The sequence below is a fragment of the Ostrea edulis genome, chromosome 3 (genome assembly GCF_947568905.1).
Source record: "Ostrea edulis chromosome 3, xbOstEdul1.1, whole genome shotgun sequence".
Taxonomy (NCBI): domain Eukaryota; kingdom Metazoa; phylum Mollusca; class Bivalvia; order Ostreida; family Ostreidae; genus Ostrea; species Ostrea edulis.
Window position 1 is genome coordinate 24743788 of NC_079166.1, and position 12478 is coordinate 24756265.

General features: G+C 35.1%; 1 protein-coding gene across 1 annotated transcript; it reads left to right on the top strand.

The window, feature by feature from the left end:
- Positions 1 to 40: 40 nt before the first annotated feature.
- LOC130052496 (3-oxoacyl-[acyl-carrier-protein] reductase FabG-like) lies at positions 41 to 12474 on the top strand. The gene is made up of 9 exons (XM_056157649.1): positions 41 to 122; positions 2093 to 2226; positions 2321 to 2413; positions 2624 to 2709; positions 7168 to 7261; positions 7426 to 7495; positions 10577 to 10613; positions 10845 to 10908; positions 11455 to 12474. The coding sequence occupies exons 1-9, from the start codon at positions 77 to 79 to the stop codon at positions 11608 to 11610; spliced, it is 780 nt and encodes a 259-aa protein (XP_056013624.1). The 5' UTR covers positions 41 to 76; the 3' UTR covers positions 11611 to 12474.
- Positions 12475 to 12478: the final 4 nt, after the last annotated feature.

A 12478-nucleotide genomic window follows, 5' to 3' on the forward strand; every position in this document is an offset into this window, starting at 1 on the left:
ATTATTACGAAAAAATGTCCAAATTGGCCTCCATACATCCTTACCGATATATTTAGATTTTGAGCAACTAGCCGCCATGTCTGCTATTTCTAAATTGGATGGAAAAGTTGCATTGATTACAGGTTTGTCGTAACAAAATGTTACAATTATATGATTTTATGATATTTGGTCTCTACAGCCCAGTAGTTAAGTACATCGTTACTAGCTTGAAAATACGGATGCATATTTAATTGCTGTTATAAAATTTAGAAATTCATTTCAAAATTAAGGATTATCTCCCTCACGCATAGCTCTTATCCTTAGACGAATTTGACTCCACTTGTTTGGCACTCTGTTTTTCCCTAAAAATAGCTCTAAAACTTCATTGTTATTTCGGATTTCAAACATTTCGGTTGAGCATCACTGAAGAGACATTATTTGTCGAAATGCGCATCTGCTGCATCAAAATTGGTACCGTACAAGTCTTACATTATGACCCCTGGAGCGAGACCTCTCCTGGTGGACTGTTAGTCCCCGAGGGTCTCTACAGCCCAGTAGCTGAGTACTTAGTTACTAGCTTGAAAATACGGATGTATATTTAATTGTTGTGATAAAATTTAGAAATTCATTTCAAAATTAAAGATTATCTCCCTCATGCATAGCTCTTATCCTTAGACGAATTTGGCTCCACTTTTTTGGCACTCTGTTTTTGCATCAAATAGCTCTAGCAAGTTTATTGTTATTTTGGATTTCAAACATTTCGGTTGAGCATCACTGAAGAGACATTATTTGTCGAAATGCGCATCTGGTGCATCAAAATTGGTACCGTATAAGTTTTACATTCACATTATTTCCTTGTGGACAAGTCAAATTTCCTACAATGTATATATTATCATTGCATCCGTATTGAAATGCAGTACCTAGAGTCCTGATTCAGTTGCCTACGAAAAAGGGTACTTAAAAATATATTGTTTGTATTATGGTAATTGTTTTCTAGAATCATGACCCTCACGGACAAAATTTAGTGGTCGGGTTGCAAAAACATATAAAACAGCATTATTTCATAACCTATTAACAATCACAAACAATCGGAAATACCTGAGCCAAATTGATCACTGATCACATTACTCTAAATATTAAAAGTGCACAACAATGCTCCTTGATGGATGGCTTGACAACTCTTGACACTTCTGATATAGGTCTGCACAGGGTTTCCTGATTACTCTGCGAGGACAAAACTCATTCAATATTCTTTAGAATGTCCGCAAATTGACTGCCTTGGGATTCAATTCTTCTCCAGCGCTAGCATAGATTTTGAAGATACCTACCTTTATATTGTATGAGGGTAAAAGAAGAACTTTTGAGTCTGTGGTTTAGTAAACGTTTTTGCAGAGGAAACCATTGTCTATAGTAAAGCAACCCAGAAATTTGTTCACTGTTTGCGTATGTCAAAATATGGGATGTGGGGTTTAGCAAATCATCAATGAACATGTGGAATTAAACCTTACACATCTAAGGATTTCACTATTGCCAAGATCTTCTCAATAAGACGTAAAATACATTATCCATACATACTCATCTTTCCTTGAAATAAAATTCTTTAAATGACTTTCTTTGCCTTTAACCTTGTATTTCTCTATATATGTGAAAGCTGAAGATAACGAACAGTGACCAATCTCATAACTCCTATGAAGAGCGTAAGCGCCTGATCCACGATAAGCAAATGAGATTCATTCACGATATCATATTCTTCAAATTCTTCAATAGTCGGTTAAAGAGTTTATAGTCGGTTAAAAAGCTTATTACCCCATGTTACTTGTTTATTGTAAATAGGTCCGATTTTAAGTACGAATTGCTTACCTACTTACCTCAATGAACAATTCTTTGCATAAAATCCGATATTCTATTAATGTAGAAAACATCATGCTACTTTTCTTAGGGTCGTTTTAATAAAACTATTGTAGATCGGCTAGTACACGTTTGCTTATACTTTTGTATACAATTCTACCTTAGCTGAGGAACTTTCTTTGCGATGTTTCTCCGCTTTGTATACTTTCTTAAAACATGGAGTATAACGGCTACACTCCATCACTGTGTTGTGTGTAATTTCCAGGTGCCAGTTCCGGTATTGGGGCAGGAACAGCCATTTTGTTTTGTAGGCTTGGTGCGAAGGTATCCATCACAGGCAGAAATGTTGACAATTTAGCTGAAACGGCTGCCCAGTGTGAAAAAGAAAATGGAAAAAGGGTTAGATATTACTGTAAATTTATTGTCGTTGCCATACACTTGAAAGTAGTTTGGGAAATGAAGTGTTGCCACATCGCTCTCTTTGTTCTTTTAGCCGTTGACTCTTAGCGGTGATTTGACAAAGGAAGATTTTGTTAAGCGACTTGTTGACGAAACAGTAAAACATTATGGAAAATTGGACATTCTGGTATGTACGAGTGTAACATATTTGGTTGAACACACTACATGTACACTAAATTTATGCTGTAGCATGCTTATGATCAGCATGGATAATAATTGAATAACATGTATACATACTTTGAGAATAAGCCAAAATGAACTTTTTATAAAGCTTGAAAATGCATTCTATTTCATTCCATGAATATCTTTATTTTCAAGTTCTTCTTCAAAATAATAGGTCAATAATGCAGGGATATTGAAATCTGGAAGCATTGAAACAACATCACTGGAGCAATATGATGAATGCATGAATACCAACGTCAGGTAATATATAAATGTGAATACACAATTTGTACAAAACATCATATATGTCTGTACTTTCGGATTACAGAACTAGCCATATACACACAACAGCAGATCGAGGAATATGTAACAAATACTAATGTTATGGTTTATAACTGATCGTTATTTACTGAATGGTTGGGAAATAGCATCTCTGTTCTACTTTGATCACCAGAAATAACGTGTTTGTGAGACTGTTAGTTCGATAATTTGTTAAGTTTGATTTATCTCCCTTTTTATGGATAAGCGTGATTAAAGCAATGTCATGCGTTGATGATTAAAAGTTTGTGTTAAACTATTGTAAAAGTATGGTTTTAGTTATCACCAGAAAGTTTGATAGAACTCGCCTGGTAAACCATCCAAGCCTGGCGATTTATTATGTTGTAACATTTTGACAGCTTCATCACATTCCTTCATTGACGGAACCTCATCTAATTCTAATTTTTGTTTTTCGTTAACTATATTTAATATAGTGGTACTATCTAAGTAGGATTTAATGTTATTATCGTCAATATTCGATGATTTGTATAATTTTGTGTAGAAATCACACATTTTACCTAAATAAGCATTACAGTTGGTGGTAATATTATCTTCATATTTGATACGTTTGATAATATTATTTTCTTGGTGAGAAGATTTAAGTTTGATGAAAAAAAGGAGTTCGTTTCTCCTTCATCTATGCATTTCGCGTGGGATTTAATCTGTGCACCTTTGCCTTTTTATTTATCAATTCTTTTAATTCTGACGCTAATTTCCGCTTTTTATTCATATCAATTGATGTCACGTTTGATTCACTTTTACCTTACGTCAAAAGACAATTAGGTCCGCATCATATTAGTACAAAATTTTACTCTGTTCCATTGAGAGTTTTACATACAATATTTGAAGAAGTCACAGCTAGTCTACACCTGAATATAGACTGAACTATATGATTATGGATGTTTCCAATCACAGGCTCTTTAAATAACGACGGATCATGAATGATATTCCTTCACAATCACGCCGCAATTTTTTTTATGCTCAAATTTACAAAGGAATAGATGCCGTCAACAAAAGCAACATTCTTTGTCATAAAAGGGTTCAGTCGTGTATTCCAACTTATTTCAAGTTCAAGTCTCTACCTATTATTTCCTACCAATATACTTCTGCTTTTACATCCAAACTGTCTATTTATAAACACATTTTGCAGTGCCTAGATATAGTTTATCTTATACTTAATCTACGTGTTCTTGTTCTTAATCTTCTTTCAACTATAGTCCAGCTGGACATGTCATTACTGGTGATATTGACATAGTTGAAAATCAGTACTTCAAATCACTTATTCTAAAAGGTCCTAAATACAGAGAACATCGGTCTTTCAATTGGCGACATAATTTCATCTCTATTATGAATTCTGTCGAAGATTATGCCAAACGATGGGCTAAATATGAAGAAGAAAAACTTCATACATTGTCAGAATGGATTAAAAGTATGTGAGGAATTTTTAAATCCCCCATTAGACATATCAAAACAAAAGTACATACCATTTATCATTCTGTGTTTAGTAAACCAGAAGTGGTAAAAGAATTAGATAGGTTACATGAGGAATATGTATTGATTCCAGCTGACAAAGCTTGTAATAACATTGTCTTAGTTTGTAAGGCTCATTATTACAACTGCATTTTAAACGAACTTGACATTAATTCCACTTTTGGTAATCGTACTTATACTCCAACTGCTTCATAAGATGGGATCATGTTTTAAATCTATACAGGCTATCGACAAAACAAGTTGATGCTACTGCGATTTCAACAGTCTCGTTTAAAGTCACCATTTCGCAAATTGTATGGTACAGACTACAGTCCCTGAAGCGTGCTACTACACCTCCAAAGCGTTTCGTTTCGTTCCGTGCAGACCATTCACCGTTTCGTGCAGACAGTTCAGCGTTTCGTGCAAACCGTTCAACGTTCCGTGCAGACCGTTTACCGTTTCGTGCAGACCGTTCATCGTTCCGTGCAAATCGTTTCGTGCAAGAATTGTTCCGTGTATGATCAAACCACGCCCATAGAAACGTGCAGATGGTTCAAATCACGCCCTTAGAAACGTACAGACCATGCAAGTCATTTCGGCATGGGATATAGGACAGTTAAACATTGTTGGGAATTTGACCAATTATTTCAAAATGTCTCCAAGACGGGCTTTCAACAGTGAAAATCTGCAAATAATCGAAAGAAAACAGTTTATTATAAAACTACCAGGTAGAGCAAAATTCGATACTATTTTATCACACTTGATAGTTTCTAACAAGTGCAGAGATATGTAAATATCTGCCCTCATTTTTTTTTTTTTATTTATTTTTTTTTTATTTGCATGTAGGAATAATTTATTTGTCTTGTTACATTTGTATGATCAAGTTTCTCTTATTAAATAAAAAGTATTTTCATGAAAATCGTTTATCGGAACTGTCTGCATAATGCAAAGACCGACCTGTGTATAACTTGTATATTCTACGCAAAATCCAAGGTCCTTTTTTTACCACAATACTAGAAGTCAGTTAATCCGGGTATTTGAAATTAACATTCTTACAGAAGGTGTGAAAATCGGCGGGAGCAATTGAAGTATGACAAAAGAGGTGTTTTGTCTCTCAAAAATGAATGCAGTTTAAATTGAGGCAAATGCAACAATCTAATTAAAATTGGATGTTAGATCCGCTCGTATATCTGTTGACCATTGCTGTAGTTTGTAATTATTTGTTTTATATATTCATTTATATGATTTATTTCTCAATCTATTTCAATCATATTTTGATTGTTTCTTTTTGTTTTGTATCTTCCCTTCTTATCCAAGGTGACAGGTTCTTAACAACTGGCTAATTCTATGTCTAGATGCACCCCCTCCCGCCCGAGAATATGTTCCAGTCTTACGAGAATTCTTTAATCATTTTATCTGTTGTCACACACATATGTAAAAATGTATAGGTTTATTCAAGATATGTTTTTGAGAAGAGGCCTGGAATATACAAATTGCACACGTGTTTTAACGGCACTCAGATTGAATGTACAAAAATAGCGATACAGACGCGACTTTTTCAATGAATTTAACAGAGCAATGAATAAATAAAGTTGAATAATAAATATCCCATGACGATACAATTTATGCATCTTTTCCCTTTATTTCCGAAGTTAAAAAATATTCATTTCGTTTTATTCCAACGTCTTCGTAAGTCATTATACTATTCCTTGTTTAAACTAACCCCAGGATGAAACAAATAATGCCGGAAAAAAATCAAAGCGTGCAGGTCATGCTTAGCGTTTCGTGCAGACCGTTCACAACCCTCTCCCCGCCCAAAAATATTTCAATCTTTCCTGACGAGAAATTTCTTTAAATCGCTTCATCTGTTTTCATACACGTACACATGTGTATAAAATGTATAGGTTTATTCAACATCTGTTTTTGGGAAGAGGACTGGAATATACAAATTGCAAAGGTAATTTAACGACACTCAAAATGAATGTACAAAAATAGCGAAACAGAGGCAACCATTTCATATTCAGTTTCTATGAATTTAATAGAGCAATGAATCAATAAAATTTGATTAATCAATATTCCGTGACGATATGATTTTTGCATATTTTTCTTTTATTTCCGAAATAAAAAAAAATTCCTTTCTTTTCATTCCAACGTGTCCATTGATATAATAAGCAAAAACGAAATTTACCGCGTCGTACATGAGCAATCATTTGAAAATGAATCATTATCATTTCTTTCTCAACCTTTTTTTAATATCTAGAATATTGTAATAATATTGAAACTATTTGAACCAAATAATATCGAAAAAATCAAAGCGTGCAGGCCACGCCTACTGTATCGTGCAGACCGTTCACAAAGCGTGCAAGCCACGCCTACAAAGTGGTCAGCGTTTCGTGCAAAGCGTTCACCGTCCCGTGCAGACCGTTCAGCGTTTCGTGCAAACCGTTCAGCGTTCCGTGCAGATCGTTTAGCGTTTCGTGCAAACCGTTCACCGTTCCGTGCAAGAATCGTTTCGTACCGTTTCGTGCAAGTGGTGTAGTAGTACGCTTCAGGGTCTGTAGTTATAATGATCTAGTTTGTAAATACTTTTTATCTGTGGGTAATTGACGTGTTTCATACCGATTGTTAGGTCGTTCTTGGCACACTGATTTAAACTACATATTACTCCGTTTACCTGATCGAGACATAGGTTTCATGGTGGGTGTGACCGGTCGATGCTTACTCCTCTTAATTACCCTATTCCTCCCCAGGTATATCCAAGGGTTCGTGTTTGCCCAACTCTCTATTTTGTATTCCTTAAAGGAGTTGTGGGGTTGGTTGTTGTTCGTTATCTTAACCTTTCATCAACTAATCAAACAAAGGATAAGCTGCCTAAAAGACATCAGACATCCTCGCATAGATCATGTCTTAACGAAAATGATCTGTTTTCAGAGCTATTTATCATCTGACTACGCTTGCAGTTCCACATCTCGTCAATGCAAAGGGAAACATTGTTAATGTATCAAGTATCACAGGTATCAGATCAGTGAGTATTCTAAATTTCTCACTTGCAATTAATGAATGCATCTCTGATGGGAAATTCTGAAGATTCATAGAGTTACTTTTCTTATTTCGAAAACCTGATTTAAACCTTATCAAAAGTTAATGATATTCATGTAAGAGTGACACTATATATTTTTTTTTTTTTAGTTTCCTGGATTTTTACCATACTGTGTGTCCAAGAGTGCCCTAGATCACTTTACTAGGTGTACTGCAATAGGTAGGTGTTCCGTTTTTTGTCAGAATTCTCCATTGTGATCAGTTTCTGTCAGAATATATATACAGAGCAGTGACACTAAATGTATCATTTGCATTAAATTGAATATAGATGAACAGTAAATACATTTTTTCCTACCATATGTGCAGAAAGTAGTTACTTTGTGATTTCATATCTTTTTATCAAGTAAATGGTCTATTAAGCCCCTATCTTTGCTCTTCACAGATATGTTAACTCCTTTGAAGGAACAGCTAACCCTAACCCTAGGGAAGTGACGTATATCAAATGTGGATTTTAAAAGTAGTTTATATAAATTGAAGTTACAAATCTTTTTTCCACATAAGCAGAATCAGAACATAGGGCTTTTTGTGGCCTTTAACTCGACATTTACAATGCAGCTATATCGACGATTATTTATCTATAAACAATACACAATTTCATTCATATGTCGATTTGATATATCCCAGTAAACTCAAAATCAAAGACATCACGTAGTCTTCCACATTTGTTTCATCTTTATGACAAACGTGACAACTTCAGCTTTCCCCTCTCCCTTCCCATATCGATGTACATGTTGTATTATACCATTATCACTTGCGTGAAAGGTGAAGATAACAAACAGTGATCAATCTCAAAATTCCTACATATATCTATAAGCAATACACAATAGACAGTTGGGCAAACACGGACCACTGGATATACCAGATATGTGGTCATGTGTCTAGGAGGAGTAAGCATCCCCTGTCGACCGGTCACACTCGTCGTGAGCTCTGTGGTGCTTATGATCAGTTTTTAAGACGAGGCAGACTATGGTCTACGGATAAATATGTTGATGTTACATGGGTTTCAACAATCTCGTTTTAGCAGTTCTTTGTCTACTAAATTTGACTGCGAATTGCCCCATTTACCTTTTCCAGATATATGGTTCAAGGTGGGTGTGACCGGTCAACAGGAGGTGCTTACTCCTCTATGCACCCGATCCCACCTCTGATCTTTAAATTTCGTATCTTTCATTGAAGTTTTAGCTTAATCGCTGTTCAATATCATCACCTTTTCACTTTTCAGCACTGTACACCACCATTCTTTACAATAAAGTAAAAACTGGGCTGTTTGACATCATAGGCAGCTGCTTTCTCAATAAAAATGAAACACAGAAATATTCTTATCGTTAAAGGCGAAGATAACGAACAGTGATCAATTTCATAACTCTCACAAGGAATACCCAAAAAAAGAATTCAGCGAATGCTGACCCCTGGACATACTAGAGGTGGGATCAGGTGCCTAGGAAGAGTAAGCATTCCTGTCGACCGGTCACACCCGTCGTGATCCCTATGTCTTAATCGGGTAAACGGAGTAATCCGTAGTCAAAATCAGTGTGTCAAGAACGAACTAACAATCGTTAGGAAACACGTCAAACAGCATTTGACTCGATGATAGGTTGAAATGGCACACTAGATCGTTATAACGACCATAGATGTTGCGAAATGGTGACTTTAAACGAGACTGCTGAAACCCCTGTAACATCAAATGTTATCAATCATCGAAAAATTACTTTGTTAAACACCACTCTATCGAAATTCTGCTGGGCAAGAATTGTGCTCCATTATTACCTGATACGTTTTTATATCCTTATGAGGCAATATTTGCTCAAAAGATTATACATGAGAAGAATAAATCTCTTGCTGAGGCTTTTAACTCGACATTTAGAAATAATGAAGACGTTTTATCTATTAACAATACTCATTTTTAAGTCTCTTAAACGAAGTTTGGAGACTTATTGTTTTTGCTCGGTTCTTCTCTTTCTTTCGCTTCTTTCTCGCGCCTAAAACTGTCCGACACCGTTCTCCGTAACCAGTTGATGAAAGTAATAGATATTCAAAGATATGGTAGGACAGTGTATCTAGATCTGCAGAAATGTTTTTGTGTTCAGATTGAGGGTGTTTAGGTACAGACTGGGGGATCTCTCTGGAGGGGAAAACTAATTCCAAAATTTAACAGATACAACTTGACATATATGATAGATAGAGTATTGGGGTTTTCGGAAATGAATTGAGAGTGACAGGGCCTACAAATTAGTATCAAAGTCAAGTGACTCCAGTGACCTTAACCTATGACCATAAAAACTTGTATAGCTCTAGAATCAGGACGGATAGAGACATTGCATCATAAAAAATGATAAGAGGATGTTGGGACCTACAAACTAGGATCAAAGTCATATTACACCAAATTTCAAAATCAAAGTCTTCCTGATTTAGATTCTTTAAATGAAGTTGAAATTTGCATGGATTTTGTCATGGGAGGAAAATAGTAGTACTCAGAAAAAACGACTTTTATACAGCTAGTACTTCGTTTTGGAGACTTTATAATGGTAGATAATAATCATATTTTGTCATTCATATGTTGTTTTGATACCGGGGTATATCCCAGTGAACTCGAAATAAAAGAAACCACAGAGTTTATTTTTGTATCTTCTTCATACTTAAATATTTTATTGAACATAAATGTCAATGGCAAACTGACAACGCCCATATCTATGTAGCAATGCTAACTTATCACTTGCATGATGTGTCTATGTTTTTCAACTGATTCAATACACCAGAGTATGTCCTACTTGTGATTAATCATCGAGGCAGGCTATCAACAGATAAGTTTAATGTACAGGGGTTTGTCATCGAGGCAGGCTATCAACAAATAAGTTTAATGTACAGGGGTTTTGAAGTCAGTTTCTCACGAATTCCATGGTCGTTATAATGCTTTTATTCATTTCATACGCATGACCAGGCCTCTATTTTCACACTGATTTGACTACGGACTACCCCGTTTACTTGATCAAGATAAAGGGCTCATGGCGGGTGTAAACGGTCCACTGGGGATGATTAGTCATCCCATGCACCTGATCACAACTCTGGGATGCCCACGGGTCCGTGTTTGTCCTATTTTTAATGTTGCTATTCGTTATGAAATAATGAGATTGACCACTGTTCTTTATACCCACTTTTTCACAGTACATCGTATTTACTATTAGTTTTGCAACAGAAATGTATGATGTCATGAAGCATTGTAAAATGTATCATGCTATTTCAGAGTTGGCCCCTAAACAGGTCCGGGTAAACAGTGTAAAGTAAGTGTATTTTTAGCAAACTACAAATACGTCCGATCAGCTAACATCTTTTAGCATTTTTCATTACTTGTAATGAATAATTATGATTGATAAAAGACAATTTAGTTCATCATACCATTAGTGTAATGATTTTTTGAAACGCATACGCTCATTGATATCAAGGGTATAGCACTCTACGGATAAATCCTTTACCTTGATTAGATCTTTATTTAGATGTTCATGTATTTGTAGCCCCGGTGTTATAATTACTGATTTATTCAGGACGTTGAGAAAAAATGAAGAGGCCTATCAGGAGGTAAGCACAGACGTAAGGTAGAACAATTAAGATGGTAGAGTTAAATTATTTTGAAATGTTTTTGGTAGCCTGCTATATCTGTTTATTTACTCTATGCATGTATGTACACCCTCACCGCGTAGCTTTAAAAGTTCATATCATCAGCATTAGTAGCTCTAAATAGTGGTTAGTTTAAAACTAGTGCCCAACTAGTGTTCTGAGTTTTAAATTTTCAAGTATAATTACAATTACTTCATTAATGATGTGTCAGAGGTTTAGGACGTACATTATACAATTTTATAAATTGGAAAGAACTTCAAAAACAGAATACTTTGACTATGAGCCTATAATCCACTGTTCTCTTGAGAGTCTAGAATGGGAAATACTTTTGCTCTAGTTTATTGTCTACACTAAAAATATAATTTTATCCGCGTTGTACAATATGATTGGTAATTAACAGCTGCACTTAACGTTGGATACACTCGTTTAAACACAATGGAATACAATGAAAACAATTTCAGTTTTAAGATGACAAAGTAGTGATGACATAATTTTGTCTAATTGTAGTTTCTAGAGCTCTCCAAAACAAAACATCCGCTAGGACGGTTAGGTGAGGTGGAGGAAGTGGCCAATGCGATTGCTTTCCTGGCATCAGACAGTGCTTCCTTCATCACGGGTGTACAATTACCAGTGGATGGCGGTAGAAACGTTCTTTGTCCGTGATAAGAAGATATATAATGGGGGAGATCAAAAGTTCAATGTCTGAAAAAAAAAAATTCACGTCGTTTTCACCCCCCTCCCCCTCCCCATACAAAACTAAATATGATGAATGTTGAAACTAATCGATTAACAAGTAAAAACATACGATTATAGATAACACTCTGTATATCTCTTCTACTGTTTATTCACCAATGAAAGTGTACATCAGAACTGTTAAATGTTCGTTAAAATGTAATATTATCATGTGCTTTTTAACAGTCGTTTGTGTTGGGTTTTTTTTTTCTTTTTCCACTAAAGTGTAATCGTTGTCGGATGACAGAAACTTACGAGAGATTTTATTCCCCCCTCCCCTAGCTATTTGAATTTAGATTTTTATCCGACATCGATCTTTTGATCTCGCCCCTGACACGTCCTTGATATCTTGCTAAGAACATAAAACAAAACTATACACCGCCACTTCTAGATTTTAACCGGATATAATTATTATTGAGAGTGAAACTCTCTATATACTAATATATATATATATATATATATATATATATATATATATATATATATACCAGTATATAGAAAGTTATATATCGTAACTTTGTCATACTGATGCTTTGCCGAGGCTCAGTATTACTGTGTACATGTATATATTCCTGAATACATTAATCTATGCAGTAACTTGGTTTGATCTACGTTAGAAAGAAATTGAGGACTTTTGGTATTTGTAAATTCTAGAGATCATTCCAAGCTCAACATATATATATTACACCATTCATTTGGTTTTGTTGTTAATCGCGTGCATTTCAATCGCTAAAGTTATTTTTTTACATTTACCTGAGAATAAACATGATAAAGAATAAAGAGTAATTGATAAAGCGGA